The sequence below is a fragment of the Zootoca vivipara genome, chromosome 4 (assembly GCF_965207765.1).
Source record: "Zootoca vivipara chromosome 4, rZooViv2.hap1.1, whole genome shotgun sequence".
In the NCBI taxonomy this organism is placed as follows: domain Eukaryota; kingdom Metazoa; phylum Chordata; class Lepidosauria; order Squamata; family Lacertidae; genus Zootoca; species Zootoca vivipara.
In genome coordinates, this window is record NC_142587.1 from 21,490,244 (window position 1) to 21,507,979 (window position 17,736).

At 41.4% G+C, this 17,736-nt stretch overlaps 1 protein-coding gene across 3 annotated transcripts in view; it reads right to left on the bottom strand.

Moving 5' to 3' along the window:
- NALCN (sodium leak channel, non-selective) overlaps positions 1-17,736 on the bottom strand; it is a 186,133-nt gene that overhangs the window by 46,850 nt on the left and 121,547 nt on the right. For all 3 annotated transcript variants that reach the window (XM_088667555.1, XM_088667554.1, XM_088667553.1), the window contains one exon: positions 12,235-12,309. In XM_088667555.1, coding sequence (XP_088523681.1) covers positions 12,235-12,309 — 75 coding nt within the window. The remainder of the gene's footprint in view (positions 1-12,234; positions 12,310-17,736) is intronic.

Genomic DNA, 17,736 nt, shown 5'->3' on the forward strand with positions numbered 1-17,736 from the left:
GAGCAGAAGGAAGTGAGGATGGTCAGTAGTAGAGGAATCCTGCATGCAAAGAAATACATGTGGTAAGAGGTAGGAAAAAGGAGTCTGAACTTTTTCTTTAAAAAAAAATGCTTTTTAAGTCCAAAAGCATAGCCAATAAAAGGCTGATCTGACTTAAAGCAAGACAGCTGTTCTAAATTGTGCGTGGGCATGGCTTTGAGACACATTTCCTGAATTCTGAGGCATTGCCTTTGAGGGAAGACAAGATGTGTTGATAACACTTTTGTCTCACATTAGATTCTCTCTTGGTTCATATATTGGCTGACAGTTGCCACTTGTGTTTGGGCTGGGCTTCGAGGCTTAAGTCATGTGTTTGGGTTACCTAGAACAAGCCAGTGGAATTATCAGATACATTATTCACATTTCTGGACTGGTTTTTTGTTGTTGTTTCACTATAAGCTAGAAAAAGATACATATAAAACACATTACGCCACCCCTGTCTGCCCACATAGAATCCTAGAATTGTAGAGTTGGAATGCAGGATGTGGTACTTGTTTCTCAGGCTCCCATAATGTATGAAATAATCCACCTTGCTATCCTCCTTCAAGCTCCCCTTCGGTTTTTCAAAAACCTGGCAGTATGTGAGCTGCAGCTAAGCTACAATTTCTCAGAAGACATTGCTCTGAGAAAATTTCTGAGATGTTCCTTTTTTGTCATCCCTTTGAAAAGAAGGCTGCTTAGCAGAATTTTCTCCAAATAATGTCCATAATTTTTCTGGCTTGGCCGTCATTTCCATGTTCTGGAATGATTCAACCAGGGACACTGAGGAGGATGCAAAAGGATGGCCAGGATGCCAACTCAGTTGTTGCTGCTGCTGCCACTTATAGTTGTGTGGTGGGAAGGGGTAACTTAGTGAAAAAGATAGACATTGTGCTACTGCCAGTGCTAATAGTAAGACCTGCCCCAATAAACTATTGGGAGAATTTCGCCTTCCATGGCCCTTCCTTGGCCCTTCCCTCAAGTAGTTTGCAGTCTCACACATTATTTAAAAGATTGTATATATATTTTTAAAAAAGGGAAGTAGAATAGAAGTAAGTACGTCTGGGCTTAAAATCAGACAAAATATCAACATAACATTTAAGAATTAATAAACGGAAAGCGTACAGCTGAAAAACATACAAGTCTGGTGGCTTGCAAAATGTCTCTGTTGCCCGTTCCCTTCTTATCAAATAACATCAGAATCAAGTTAGGAAGGAAAGGCGAAAAGTGAAGAGCTGCATGTGACATTTTGATTGGTGGTGTTTTGCCCTGAAATACACTGCTTATGCTACTAGCCTAGAGGGTATCTCGTTCTGCCAGGATTCACATGTTATTTTTAGAGCAAAATAGAATGTAGCACATTTCAGGAATTTTAAACTACCTTCAAGGCACTGGTTGAACTTTTGCAGACATCTTGTTTGTATTAGTGAAGAGAAGCAAACTGTAAAATTACTTCCCTATTTAATACCGGTAGGTATGCATTGCATATTTTAATTAGAAACAGCTTTTAACACAACAATTTCCACTTTGCTAAAGAGTCCAATGATTTTTTAAAGGATACATGTACTAGCAAATGCTGAAAGGTAGATATGAAATCGGAATTTGCTTTTGGCTTTTTAGCTGTTCTTCCTGGAGTACTGGAGAGAAGGAGGTCAGTGTGTGTGTTGGTGGAGAAGGGATAATGGAAGATAAATGCTCCACCCATATGTAATTATGAGGGTGTTTATCATGTAGTTATGTAAGGCAGTTTTCCATTTTAATATACAGTACTCATTAGATTCATTTTAGTACACAGTACTAAGACTAGGGGAGAGAGGGAAGCAAATCAGATGAGTTCATTTTTCTCTTTTCATTTTTCAGCTGCAACACTACATACAAGTCAATGCCATAATTAAAATTACCTTTATTGGCACCCAGTTCTGCCCACCACTAATGAAACACCTCTTCCAATTCAGGTTTTTTTACTATAAGGAAAGCTGTGTCGGCATAGTACTGAAGTTGCGGGGTGGCGGGGCTTGTCTCAGTTCCCCTTTTCTCAATCTCTTATGGCTCCCAGCAAGTGCTTTGGACTGATATTCTTCAGAAAGTTCAGAATAATGTGCAGGTGTTCTCACATCAGTTGGACGGGAAATGCAGGAGCTACCTTATACCAGCTTAGATGATTTGTCTGCCTAACCCAGTATTGTTTATACTGGCTAGCAGCAGCTCTCGAGGCACTTTGCTATCATCTGATCCTTTTAATTAGAGGTACCAGGCATTGGACCTAGGGACCTTCTGCATGTGAAGCACACCCTCTATCACTATCCTAGATTCCCCACCCAGATTATCTCCCATAAAGGCACAGAAAAGGCATCTTCCAGATTATCTCCCATAAAGGCATCTGCAAGCAAAGGACTGTGGCGTATTTTCTCACACCATTCTCTCCAAAATCAATCCCAGAAGCATTTCTTTTTCTCTACAGAAGCACCAGTAGATGCCACTACAATAGTGTTACGTGTCCATAACTGTCTGCAGCTCATAAGGTGGGAGGGGGGGAGGGGCAGGACAACTGCACAATGATAGTGAGAATGGCTGAGGGTCCAGTGAATCCTGGGCTGGTTCAGGCCTTCTTAGCCTAGAGAATGAGCCATTTGGGGGACTTTCAGGGGCTTCCATCAGCAGGCAGCCCACCAACCATATTCCCACTCACCTGTATGTTCATCAGGCAAAAGGTAGAGGTCAGTGATGGAGTGATGCCTGCATCACTCTGGCTTGGTTGGAAGCCAACTGGCTTAGCTGGGATAGTTGGGTGGAGGAGCCCCTCTGCCTAATCAAGTGCCCCCCCCCACCAGCCTGGCATAAGGGTGCTTTGGATTGCTCTGCCCTTATTGAATTTGCCATGTTTACCTTTAAGTGTGATCTTTTTTTAGTTAAAGGACATGATTTGTTTCCAGTGCAAAAGCATCCTGGTGAATAAATTAAAGCCCAGAAAAATTAAATTAATGCATATAGGATAGGTTTAGCAAGAAAATGCTTAAAGAACAAGAAAACAGGAAGCTGTGATCTCACATAGTGTCTTCATTTACTCTGTATACAATCACATTAAAAATCCAGCAGCAGCAGCAGAATGTCTAGCTTTGCACTGCTATCAGAAACCACATACAACAACAATGGAAAGAGCAACAGCAAATCTCTTATACTGATCTCTGCACGTATTTTAACACCTGGAGAGTGTTTTAATGAAATGACAAAGTGCCAAGGTTGAGGCCAGGGAAGGGAAGAGAATATCATTATTATAAATGCCAAAAAAGTTAAGAGTTCATGTTCCCTACTGTCAGCCTGAGTTTTTGGACACTTATAGTAGCAAAAGTAGGATATTTGGTACTTCCCAAGTATGTAATAAAAAGAAATTGTTCTTTTGAAAAAACATGTTGCGGTTCTCCCCCCCCCCAAATAAATCTGTATGTTTCGCTTTAATTTTTCAGCGTCTATCCAGAATAGCGTTACTCGTGTGCACAAATTGATAGTTTAAAGAGAAGTGCTCTTCAAACACTCATTTACATTTTGAGTTGGGCATAATAGCTTTGTTTTGGAAGATTTGGCCATATATGGCCTAAACTCTTGGGCAGCTTTGCTTCCCATTAATTATCATGCTCTTAGAACAATGGATGCAACCTCCCTTCTTTAAAGGGAGCTGCGGCGGCTCTACTCTTGAAGCAGGACATATTTGTGGTTTGCCCACATTGTAGAAAAGCATCCCAGAAGAGGCACAACAGTAGCATCACAACCTATATTGTGAGAGGGAAGGCTATAATGTTTCTAAAGCCATTCAGGCTGTGTTGAATGCCTTCAGGCTGCTTTCAAGGCTGAGCAAAGAATTGTAAGGCACTCCATGTCCTGAAAAGTGCTTAATTATCATGAATAATTATTAGCAAAAGCTTCCCCCGTCCCTTACACCCAGGGGTAGCAAAGAAGTGTATAACTCTACCACTAAGATAAGAGGTAGGCTTGCCATGCATAAAATTATTTTCCATATCACTGAGTTCATACACTGAGAATGTAATATTATACATAATTGAGTGTGAGTAATTCCCACTAAATTCAGTTTGGGCTTATTTCCTAGGTAGTCGGCTATAGGATTACAGCCTGAAGAGGAAATAGCACAGACCTCCATGAGATGGAAAAGCACACTTCTAACTCTTTGGATGTGTTGTGATACGGATGGAAGTGAGCCTGTCTAATAGTTGCTTTTGTCTATATGTCTCTTCATCCTCTTTACCTTGATTCTCATGGAGGAGGAAAGAGGAACGGAGCAAAGGGCATCAGAGGAAGAAAAACAGATATACAAGCAGGGCTCTTTTCTTTTTCAGCCGGAACCATAGCTGCCAAGTACCCCGTTTCCCCCGGGAAACCCCCGTTTTTACTTACCTTTTCCCGGTGGTCCCCCGTATCACTTCGTCTCCCGTTTTTCGCCGTTATTTTCTCCTGCCGGCGGCCATTTTTTTCTGATTTGCCCTTCTATGGGCACAAAAATGGCCGCCGCTGGCTTCAAAAGTCGCATCTACGCATGACCAGAAGTGCGTAGACGCGACTTCCGGTGTCGGCGGTGGCCATTTTTGGTGCCCATAGATGGGCGGAGCGACACCAGAAGTTGCGTTGACGCACTTCTGGTCATGCGTAGAAGCTACTTTTGAAGCTGGCGGCAGCCATTTTTGGTGCCCATAGAAGGGCAAAGCGACACCGGAAGTTACGTCGACGCAACTTCCGGTGTCACACGGCTGTCGGTCCCGGATTCTGCAGTCCAGGACTTGGAAGGTAAGGCCGGAACTCACTGGAACTCAGTTCTGGCACCTCTCAGGTAGGCGCCATTGCCATTATAAAAGAACCAGGGAAGCGTTCATGGTGAGTTTCGGCACCTCTTTTTCTAGAAAAATAGCACCAGATATAAGTGCCTCCCTTTCTTCACCCTTCCTCTTTTTTATTCCTGACTTTCACTCTCAGCTAGTTTCCTTTGTCTACCTGCCTGCCATCGGATAGCAGTGGGGCCTGTTTATTAAAGATTTTTGTAGTCCTGCAAACTTCAGGTCACCTCTGAGAATGTTTATATATTCCTTGTTTTTCCTCCATGGCTCCAATTGGGCTGCCTGGTTGTTGGCATTCACGAAATGAGTTTGCTATTTAGAGGGAGTGATAGACCGAATGGGCATAGCTGGGAGGCACATTATTATTGATGGCTGTGGTGCGCTTTCACCTGCTGTGACATTGCACTGGTGAACAGAGCCTCATGCTCAATCCTACACAATGTTGGAGCACAGAATAATTACAAGCCAATTTTCAACGGGGTACAATAATCAGGAAAGCAAAGAAAGCAATCATTAGACTTTAAAAGGTAACAGCAGTAGTGGAGAAAGGCAGGTTTGTAGCATCTTATCTTTGTTTGAGGGTGAAAAAAACCTCCAAATTTATTAGCCAAATGGGGCGAACTGTTCCCCAACGCACATGAACACAGAGAAAAATGACAGGTACACGAGTTGGTGACAGGCAGAGCTTTTCATTCATTTCAAACAATACATTTGCAGCAAATATTCAAGTCCCCTGAGGAAACGTATGGTCATAGGTAGCATAGCACATCAGTTGCGAAATTGTTTTCAGTAATGAACATCTGCAGTCGAGTCATAAATATGCAGTGGGAAGAGAGAGATTGGCAGATGTGTGAAGTTGTGAGAGGGAATTGATCTCTCCCAAGAGAATATTCCTTTGAAAGCATAAACTGAACAGAATGTGAGATGCAAGAAGCATAAAGGAACAGAAGAGCTGGATTATGACTCAGGAGATCTGGGGAACCCTTCCCAGTTTTATTAAGGGTTTTCTATAGGACACAGGAATAATTTCACGGTTTTTATCCATGCATTCCAAATGCTTAGTCTGTTCAGAAAACCCCCACCCCACCTAAAGGTTAGGCTAGAGTGCCTATGTATGATGAGAGGTTTAGGGAAGGGTTAGTATTTGTGAATTTTTAGAGTACATTGAGCAGGACAAAATGGTGTCCGTAAGCATCCCACTTAGATTGCGATCACTTTATAACTAATAGTGCAATCCTACATATGTCTGGACATTTCTCTAGTTTGACCATGTTATGAAGACAGACAGGCAAACTTTCTATGTGTGGTAGGAGTAAGTAAGATTTGCCATATATTTTCCGTCCAGAACACAATGTCCAGGAGCGGCCAGCATAATGGAGGAAAGTCACAGACCCACCATTCCAACAGCAGTGTTGCTGCCAGTTATGGGACACAGTGCAGGGGAGAGGTTGAGGCTGTGTAAACACACTGGCAGAGCCAACCTGGCAATCCCGCAAGAGCGTTGCCTTCTTGCTGTCCCTGAAACTATCTAGGTAAGTGGCAGCAATGCCGCAGCTCGGAAGATGGCTCTGTAGCAGCACCACACCATGCCTCCCCCCCCCAAAAAAATCCGGCAAACGTTTCGGCATACAGCAAGCGTATGTAGAAACCATGTCCACCAGAGGGCAGCCTGAAGACCTTCACTGAGGTCTACCACCTTTTAGTATCTGTGTTTCTTTATCCCACTATACAGAGTTTTCTCAATATCCCCCAATAGGGGTGCCAACTTGAATAAAGTAATCAATCACAAGACACACATGCCATTTGAAGGGCAATGCCCAGCCCATCAACTTGGGGGGGGGGGGCTCTCCCCCTCAAATATTTTATTGAGGGGATGAAGGGACCTCAGCCCCTAGGAGTTGTTTCCTATGTCCCCCAACCCCTGTTAGTTCTGCTTTCTGCATTTCAGAGCTCTCTAGAACAAACCCCAATGTCTTGTAGACATAGCTTTAGCTACTCTCTGACGCACATTGGGTACAAGATGCAGTATCTTTTCATCTGGCTCTATGGCCCTTTAAGAATACAGAATCTCTGCAAATGTTGACACTCATTATCATGCAATGTTTCCATTCCATTCCCATTACAGTCCTCTTGAGGCTTTCAGCCAAAATAAGGCCAGCTATAATATTAGCAACAGGCATGTTTTCTCTTTCAACTGACAAAGACTTCAGCTGAACTCTTTTAATTTTAATGAAATATTTTATGTGCTTTTCTCTAAAAGGAAATGAGGTCCTTAAAAAGTGAGTTAAAAAACAATAGGACGCCGACAACAAACTCCTCTCCTGGGGATATAAACTCCAAAGTGTGCAATTCTGTTCCTATTAAGTCAGAAGGAATTTCTCCACTGATTTCAACAAAATAAAATCTAAAAAAATCACCATGAAACATTCTTATTTGCTTTCCTGGTTGTAACAGATATTTTCAAAGCTTCTGCAATATAGGTTACTTGCGTTTTTATAAGTCGAATAATATGGAGATATATAAATGTGATAAATAAATAAGTAAATGAAAAATAATCTTCCCACAGAGAATGAGCTCAGATATATTGCTAATTTTGCCAGTAAACTGAAACACTAAGGTGATGATTTTTGAATGAATTTCTTACATTTTTCATATCGGATTCATAAATACCACTATGCAATTGAAATCAACTTCCCAAGATTGTTTGTCAGACAATCAGCATTTGTGAAAGAAAGGTATTCACCATTTATGGAGGATAAATGTCAGAACACACAGTGTTTTTTGATTAGAAAATGGCTTACTTAAAAAGAAAAGAAAAGAAAAGAAAAGCTGGATGCTGCGGAAATGGACCGTGACCACAGCTGCATCTTGCTTTTGTGAACTGCTTGTGCTAGGTTGAGGCTGAACTCCTAAGTATACTACTTATGTGAAAGTAAACAGAGTTAAAATCAGTCAGACTTTCCAAATAACAATAGTTGGGATTGGGCTACAGAAGGAAGGGGAGTTCCTTCTGTAGGTGTTCATAAATATATGTGCTACACAAAGAGATAGGTGGGCACAAGTCAACAAGGAAAACCTGGATGACACACTTAAACTGTGGAAACATTTCTGCCAAAATCAATGAAATTAAAGGAGAGGGAGAGGGAGAATGCTTCATATAACCAGTTGGAAGGAAATACCTTTAAAAACAGGGAATTGGTCACCGGAGTGACAATAACAAGGGTCCACAACTTATGTATTTACTAGCCACATCTGGATGAAGGGACATGGGACAGTATTGGGGTTACCTTCCCTCCTACTTCCTCTTAAATCACAGTTTTTCTGCTTCTCATCCTATAGGAAGAGTCTGACGAGCCAAGTTCCATTAGATAAATAATGGGCCTTCTGGCGGTTCCCTCGTTGCGAGAAGCCAAGTTGCAGGGAACCAGGCAGAGGGCCTTCTCGGTAGTGGTGCCCGCCCTGTGGAACGCCCTCCCATCAGATGTCAATGAGAAAAACACCTACCAGATTTTTAGAAGACATCTGTAGGCAGCCCTGTTTAGGGAGGCTTTTAATGTTTAATAGATTATTTTATTTCATTTTTCTGTTGGAAGCCGCCCAGAGTGGCTGGGGAAGCCCAGCCAGATGGGCGGGGTATAAATAATATATTATTATTATTATTATTATTATTATTATTATTATTATTATTATTATTATTCCAGGGGTGGCCAACTCCCAAGAGACTGCGATTTACTCACAGAGTTAAAAACTGGCAGTGATCTACCCCCTTTTTGGGGTTCAGGTCAAAGTTGTTGAGCTTTTTTTAGGGAGGAGGAAAGCGCTGTTTTGATGGGCTGCAGGGCAAAAATGTTTTTTAGGGGAGCCATAGTTGTTGAGCTTCTTTGGGGGGAGCCAGTGATCTACTACAGACGTCCTGTGATCTACCGATAGATCACGATCTACCTGTTGGACATCCCTGATTTATCCCAAACCAGAAACTTCTCAGCTCCTGTCAGCATCCCCCCCCCCAGTTCTGTTTAGTAGTAGCAGCACATGATGTTTCTCGCTTACTATCACAATATGTAGGCCCCAGGGAACAGCAGGTATATTCAGAAGGTGTGTGTGCCAAGTAATTGTTAATACTTAATCTGAAGTATCTAACACAAGCCCTCACTTCCTGCTCTCTGCTAAACATTGTACTTGACCCTGGGCCACCACTTCATATTTTTTTCAGTGACTGCTAAGCGCCCACAATGTTACTCCAACAGCTTGCTCCAACATTTTTGTATGTTTTTCATTAGTGGGTAGTTGAACTTGGCTAATTCTGTGGTGCTTGACATCTCCTTCAGAGAACAACCACAGCACTGTAGTGCAGGTCATCTCCCTGGAAACAACGAATAGTAGTCATTAATTCATATAATTGTAGAGTTGGAAGGGACCCCAAGAGTCATCTAGTCCAACCGCCACAATGCTTTCGCCTCTATCTTTTTGGCCACAGCAGATGGAAATGAAAACAAACAGACAAACTGCATTCTGTACAAGGTGGTGCAGCTTGAATTGGTATGCACAAGGCACTTCTGAAGAATCAGCATACGGCAAATTAGCCGGCTATCTCCTGGCATTCCATTTAGCTTTTTAATTACAGATGGGGAAGAGTATTTTCCCCTACAATGATACAAAAGCCATTTCCATTAAGAAAATGGGCGTGAAGGGAAAAGCAACAATAACACCACACTGTTTCTCTTGTTCTTGTGGCCAACTTATAATGGAGAAGTCAGAAAGCCACCGAATTAAAAAAACAAAACGAAACCACATCCCCTTCTTTCTGCTTTATCTACTATGATAAGAAAACCAATATTTCAGTAGAACAGTTCACAACTGCAATCAGCACAAAGCCAGGAATTCCATCATATTTACCTCAAGGGAAAACCTTTTCTCACTGTGTCACTTAATCGTATGGACAATCTTCCATTTCAAAGGAGTAATTTCTTAACTTCTTTCTTTCTAAGCATGCCTTTTAATGGAAATTTCCAGATATGATGTTAATTACATTACGGGTGGAATATAGAAAAAAGCCAGATCTGCAATACAACTGCTCCTTTGGACAGAGACTAATAACTAAAAGGTTTGCACCAACTTGGGTCTCCAGCTGGTTTTGGAGTACAGCTCCCATAATCCCTAGCTAGCAGGACCAGTGGTCAGGGTTGGTGGGAATCGTAGTCCAAAAAATAGAGACCCAAGTATGGGAAATGCTGGTTTACAGCAATCCTAACCTAAAACAGCTTAGCAGCAGCAGCAGCATGCATGCACAGGGGCCAGTTCCTGCAACAAACCTAGGTGTCTGCTCTGTCCCCATATCCACTCAGGCAAAGCTATTGCAGCTACTAACAATGTGAGTCACAACATCAAGGGTTCATTCACCTTTTAATGTGTTTTAGGCTATCAACCGCTAGCAACAACCTTCTGTATTGTACATAGGACCAATAATAGGGCAGACCCTATGCAAAAGAATGAATGCACACAAATCTGATACCATAAATGGCAACACACAGAAATAAGAAAACTTTCTAATCTATCAGGCTACTCTATCACTGGCATTAAGACGGTCATTCTTGAACTGCAGGACTTCAATGAGAAATAGGGTTGCCAGACTCAATAGAGGACAGGACTTCTGTGCCTTTAATTGCCCTGCTCTCTTTTGAGTCTGGAAATCTTAAAGAGAAACCAGCAGACCCTTTGCTTGGAAATTAAACAAAGGGTCTGCTGGTTTCTCTTTAAAGTTTCCAGACTCAAAAGAGAGCAGGGCAATTAAAGGCACAGAAGTCCTGTCCTCTATTGAGTCTGGCAACCCTAATGAGAAACTCCTGTATGAAATTGCAGCTTATCAGGAAGTTCAGTTCTATTTATTAGGGTATCAATAAAGACAATGGGTGACACCCAACTCAGTCATACTCAGAGTAGACCCACTGAAATCAATTCATTTCATTGTTTTCAATAGGTCTAATCTGGTTATGACTAACACTGGATATCAGCTATTTTTCCTGTCCTACTTGATGTTTTAATTTACTCAGCAATGCTCAGATGATTGTGTTATCATCAAATACGGCCCTTGAGAAAAAAAAAGTCCAGTAGCACCACCAACATGACTACTTACCTGAATCTGCCATTGAGAAGTTACTGTGCTTATTCTGCATACAATTTAATTGAATTCTCACAGGCTGTACTATTTCCACTCATTGCCATGTATCAATATATCTATTCCCTTTACATAGCTGCTAAGGAGTATAGCATCAGATGCATTATTATTATTATTATTATTATTATTATTATTATTATTATTATTATAAAATGTTTTTATATAAAGAAGATTGTATAATTCAACCCCACCAATACTATCAAGGTACTTAAATTTTAAATTTTCACCTGATAGAATGGCTTAAATACCCTCAGACTTATGGATTTCCGTGGGACATAGAATGGACAGCAGAATAATATCATGTGTAATGTTGCATAAAATGGGTAACAAAATATACTGAAAGAAACTTTTTTTCTATAGAGAACGAAAGGGACAATTTAAGCCACAGCACAAGATAGCATTGAATATACACTTTTGAGCCATTTGCATAGTACTACTGAATTTGCAAGGAGGTTCACAATATGCTCTTTTACACACCTTTTGCACACCACTGCAAACTAAGTGTAGTGCCAGGATTCCTTTCATTGCTGGTATGGCAACAGAAGCATATTGGTAAAAGTATCAATGGTACACAGCTTTGCATGTGCAACTTTTTGCATGGTGATAGTGTTGAGCAAATAGTGCATCTGCTAAGTTCAGAAACAAGTTTCTAGATTTTACTTCCAGATGATTAATAAAAATAAGGCATGAAACAGCCATCTTTTGTATCCTCCACACACATTCCAGCATGTATTGCTCTGTGTACAGGGCATTTTAGCTTTATCATCCTATTGCCATCCTTTGCTCAGTGGACACCTTCTTGATTGGGTCCATTGTTTTTACATTGCCTCTCCCAAATCACCATTCACTGTGATGTCCTCTTTTGCGTCAAAATGGAGTGAGTGCATCAGGACCTAGGACCAGACTCAGCAAACCCAACACAAGGATTCCAGCTAGCACAACAGGCCTTTCCCCCTTCTCCTTCCCCTGCATGGTCCCCACAGCTCCCCTAAATCTGCTCTGGAGAGTCAGGAAAACTCCCCAAACAGTACACAGGGGAGGGGAGAGCATTCTGTCAGGCAAGCAGAAAGTAAACTACGGTATATAGGCATTTTAATTAGTTCACATTCTCAAAAAGGTGGTTGACATCTGCATTTTCCTAGAAAAATGAGGACACAATATTGCTTTGTTGCAATTAATATCCAACATGAAAAAGCTTACTTGCTTAAGTTTCTTTAGATCTTCATCAAGTTCCAAGTTGTCCAAAATAACAGCAACAAACAAACTCAGCAGAATCTACAAAAGGATTTCAAAAGACAGAGCCCAATATTAAAAGCAGATAATGAAAACCTCCATCCACCAAAGAGAAAAAATAACTTTGTCAGTGACAACATGTAAAAGGGGCTTCCTTTTCTCTTGGATCCTGGGTGTGTCAATAATAGAAGTAAGATTTATTTTATGTACATTACATTTTGCAGTGTTTGGTTTCATACTTTACCTAAGGTCTGTTTTGGGTTATGTTTTGTAAGGAAAGGCAACCAGTAAGTGCAAATATAATGATGATGATGATAATAATAATAATAATAATAATAATGATAATGGCCGATAATGGCAAAGCACCTATTTGGAACTTCTTTATGGATCACTGCCTTGTCGTGGTGAAGGGGCTTGAATAACTTAAGAGAAGCTATGAGCTATGCCATGCAGGGCCACCCAAGATGGACAGGTCATAGTGAAGAGTTTTGACTAAACGTGATCCACCTGGAGAAGGAACTGGCAAGCCACTCCAGTATCCCTGCCAAGAAAACTCCATTGGCAAAGACAACAGGCATATAAAAGTTATGACGCTGGAAGATGAGCCCCTCAGGTTGGAAGGTGTCCAACATGCTACTGAGGAAGAGCAGAGGACAAGTAGATTCAGAGCTGATGAAGCGGCTGGGCCAAAGCTGAAAGGTCGCTCAGTTGCGGATATGCCTGGAAGCGAAAGGAAAGTCCAATGCTGTAAAGAAGAATATTGCATAGGAACCTGGAATGTAAGAACCATCAACCTTGGTAAGCTGGATGTGGTCAAAAATGAGATGGTAAGAATAAATATTGACATCCTGGGCATCAGTGAACTAAAATGGATGGGAATGGGTGAATTCAGTTCAGATGACCATCATATCTACTAATGTGGGCAAGAATCCAGTAAAAGAAATGGAGTGGCCCTCATAGTCAACAAAAGAGTGGGATGCAATCTCAAAAATGATACAATAATCTTGATACGAATCCAAGGCAGACCTTTTAACAGCACAGTTAATCCAAGTTTATGCACCAACTACCAGTGCTGAAGAAACTGAAATTGACCAATTCTATGAAGACTTATAACACCTTCTAGAAATGACACCAAAGAAGGATGTTCTTCTCATTATAGGGGATTGGAATGCTAAAGTAGGGAGTCAAGAGATAAAAGGAACAACTGGCAAGTTTGGCCTTGGAGTTCAAAACGAAGCAGGGCAAATAGAGTTCTGTCAAAAGAACAAGCTGGTCATCACAAACACTCTTTTCCAAAAACACAAGAGACGACTCTACACATGGACATCACCAGATGGGCAGCATTGGAATCATATTGATTATATTCTCTGCAGCCAAAGATGGAGAAGCTCTATACAGTCAGCAAAAACAAGACCTGGAGCTGACTGTGGCTCAGATCATCAGCTTCTTATAGCAAAATTCCACCTTAAACTGAAGAAAGTAGGAAAATCCACTGGGCCAGTAAGACACAATCTAAATCAAATCCCTTATGAATACACAGTGGAAGTGAGGAACAGCTTTAAGGATTTAGATTTGGTGGACAGAGTGCCTGAAGAACTATGGATGGAGGCTTGTAACATTATACAGGAGGCAGCAACGAAAACCATCCCAATGAAAAGGAAATGCAAGAAAGCAAAGTGGCTGTCCAATAAGGCCTTACAATTAGCGGGGGAGAGAAGGCAAGCAAAATGTGAGATAGTGACAGATATAGGAAATTGAATGCAGTTTTCAAAAAAATAGCAAGGAGAGACAAGACGGCCTTCTTAAACGAGCAATGCAAAGAAATAGAGGAAAACAACAGAATGGGAAAAACCAGAGATCTGTTCAAGAAAACTGGAGATGTGAAAGGAACATTTCATACAAAGATAATAAAGGAAAAAAAGTGGAAAGGACCTAACAGAAGCAGAAGACATCAAGAAAAGGTGCCAAGAATATACAGAGGAATTATACCAGAAAGATATGGAGGTCTCGTACACCCCAGGTAGTGTGGTTGCTGACCTTGAGCTAGACATCCTGGGGAGTGAAGTCAAATGGGCCTTAGAAAGCACTGCTAATAACAAGGCCAGTGGAAGTGATAATATTCCAGCTGAACTATTAAATATTTTAAAAGACGATGCTGTTAAGGTGCTACACTCAATATGCTAGCAAGTTTGGAAAACTCAGCAGTGGCCAGAGGATTGGAGAAGATCAGTCTACATGCCAATCCCAAAGAAGGGCAGTGACAAAGAATGCTCCAACTACCGCACAATTGTGCTCATTTCACACGCTAGCAAGGTTATGCTTAAAATTCTACAAAGCTGGGTTAAGCAGTATGTGGACCGAGAACTCCCAGAAGTGCAAGTGGGATTTCGAAGGGGCAGAGGAACCAGAGACCAAATAGCAAACATGCGCTGGATTATGGAGAAAGCTAGAGAGTTCCACAAAAACATCTACTTCTGCTTCATTTACTACGCAAAAGCATTTGACTGTGTCGACCACAGCAAACTATGGCAAGTTCTTAAAGAAATGTGAGTGCCTTAACACCTCATCTGTCTCCTGAGAAATCTCTATGTGGGACAAGAAGCGACAGTTAGAACTGGATATAGAATAACTGATTGGTTCAAAATTGGGAAAGGAGTATGACATGGCTGTATATTGTCTCCCTGCTTATTTAACCTATATATACGCAGAATTCATCATGTGAAAGGCTGGACTGGATGAATCCCAAGCCGGAATTAAAATTGCCGAAAGAAATATCAACAACCTCAGATATGCTGATGACACAACCTTGATGGCAGAAAGTGAGGAGGAATTAAAGAACCTTTTAATGAGGGTGAAAGAATAGAGCACAAAATATGGTCTGAAGCTCAACATCAAAAAACTAAGATCATGGCCACTGGTCCCATCACCTCCTGGCAAACAGAAGGGGAAGAAATACTGTAGAGGCAGTGAGAGATTTTACTTTCTTGGGCTCCTTGATCACTGCAGATGGTGACAGCAGTCACGAAATTAAAAGACGCCTGTTTCTTGGGAGAAAAGCAATGACAAACCTAGACAGCATCTTAAAAAGCAGAGACATCACCTTGCCAACAAAGGTCCATATAGTTAAAGCTATGGTTTTCCCAGTACAGTGGTACCTCAGGTTAAGTACTTAATTGGTTCTGGAAGTCCGCACTTAACCTGAAGCGAACTTCCCCATTGAAAGTAATGGAAAGTGGATTAATCCATTCCAGACGGTCCATGGAGTACTTATTGAAAGTACTCAACCTGAAGCGTACTTAACCTGAGGTATGACTGTACAGTAGTTGGTTCTGGAAGTCCGTACTTAACCTGAAGCGTACTTAACCTGAAGCAAACTTTCCCATTGAAAGTAATGGAAAGTGGATTAATCTGTTCCAGATGGGTCTGCGGAGTACTTAACTTGAAAGTACTCAACCTGAAGCATACTTAACCCGAGGTATGACTGTAGTGATGTATGGAAGTGAGAGCTGGACCATCAAGAAGGCTGATCGCCGAAGAATTGATGCTTTTGAATTATGGTGCTGGAGGAGACTCTTGAGAGTCCCATGGACTGCAAGAAGATCAAACCTATCCATTCTTAAGGAAATCAGCCCTGAGTGCTCACTGGAAGGACAGATCGTGAAGCTGAGGCTCCAATACTTTGGCCACCTCATGAGAAGAGAAGACTCTGGAAAAGTCCATGATGTTGGGAAAGATGGAGGGAACAAGGAGAAGGGGACCACAGAGGATGAGATAGTTGGACAGTGTTCTCGAAGCTACAAACATGAGTTTGACCAAGCTGCAGGAGGCAGTGGAAGACAGGAGTGCCTGGCGTGCTCTGGTCCATGGGGTCACGAAGAGTCAGACACGACTTAACGACTACGGTAAACAACAACAATAACCTGTTTGGAGGGAGATCTGCATGGAGTTCAATATATAGGACATGGATGATTTGCATGGACTTGCCAATCCCCAAATGGCTCTGCTGTGATGCCTACATGTGCTGAGGAGAAACGAGCTCTATGGAGATGCCCCCAACATGCAGAGGATTGTACTACTGTAATTAGTTGGCTTATTAACCAGCACCATTTTCTGGAGTTGGCTCTTTACAAGGGACTGGGACCACCAAGTCACCATGCATCCAATTCACAGTGTCTGCTCTAAAGGATATCATGGGCAAAAAAAAAAAGTATGCTAAGAGATGTGCATTTATGAAAAAATTGCTCTTCCTTGTCACCAAATGGTGCTCAAATTTAATAATAACAACTATTATTATTATTATTATTATTATTATTATTATTATTATTATTATTATTACCTCACCCATCTGACTGGGTTTAATAATAATATAAATGCTATTAAATACAATATTAAATACAATAAAATAGCAATTATGGAACATTTTGGATTTACAAAAATGTAAATATTTAGCTCAACTCTGTTTCAGATTGTGGCCCTAGCTAGAATGATAATGAAAAGCTGTGCCTGATATTATCAAGGAATTGTGCAGGAGCTGTGAAATACACTGCAGTTTAATCTGTGGTTATTTCCAGTCACTATAGCTGAGAATGATAGACACACAATGGAGATTTTTTACCGAATGTCAAAAACAAATCTAGAACATTATCACAAAAGAACAGTTAAACCTCAACTTATTATTTGTTTAACTTCTTCCATTCCCTTCTGGATTTTAATAATAGACTTCACTCTGAACACAATTTTTGTTTTTCAAACCTAAACTCCATTCCAGCTTCTGGTGTGAAAGCTATTCATTTCTCTCCAGCTCTCTTTAGATCCTGCTCCAAGTGCATACAATTAGCACTTCTGAGCTTTAACCCGCCTTCTCATTCTCATTTACTGCAATGTTTTCCTGCTCTTTTATCCACTTGTCATTGTGTCACCATATATTCTGAGGGCTTCACTCCCCTTCTTCCCCTCTTTTTTGAGCAGTGGAAATAAACTGAACCCCCCTTAGTAGTGAGGTGGGGTTGGTTCTGTTCCTCAAATAGTGGTGGTGCGACCACTATACAAATGTAATAGAGAAGTGGCAAATCTCACTGCAATTGCATCATCTTGCATTGTGTGTGTGTGTTAGGAGGGGGGCAGGTGGACTGTACTATGGAAACCTTAGGGAAAACTCAATATGCATTCCAGATGTAGGGTATGCACTATCCGAACCAGAGAGGGAAAGGAACCACCACTCCATCATGCAGCAGTGGTGAGTTTCATAAAAGCTCCATCTCCTTCATTGTGGAGTGAATTGCAGAAGACAACCAACTTCTTTAACCCACTCTAGAGTTCTGTTGGAGTGGAACCAACCAGTTCTGCCCATTCTTAGGAACTTGGGGGGTGGGGTGGAGTATAGGGACTTTGGGATCCCTGAAAAACTGCTCTGCCGGGCCCAATGGAGCGCATTGCAATAAGGCTTAAGGTCACCAATGACCATAATCT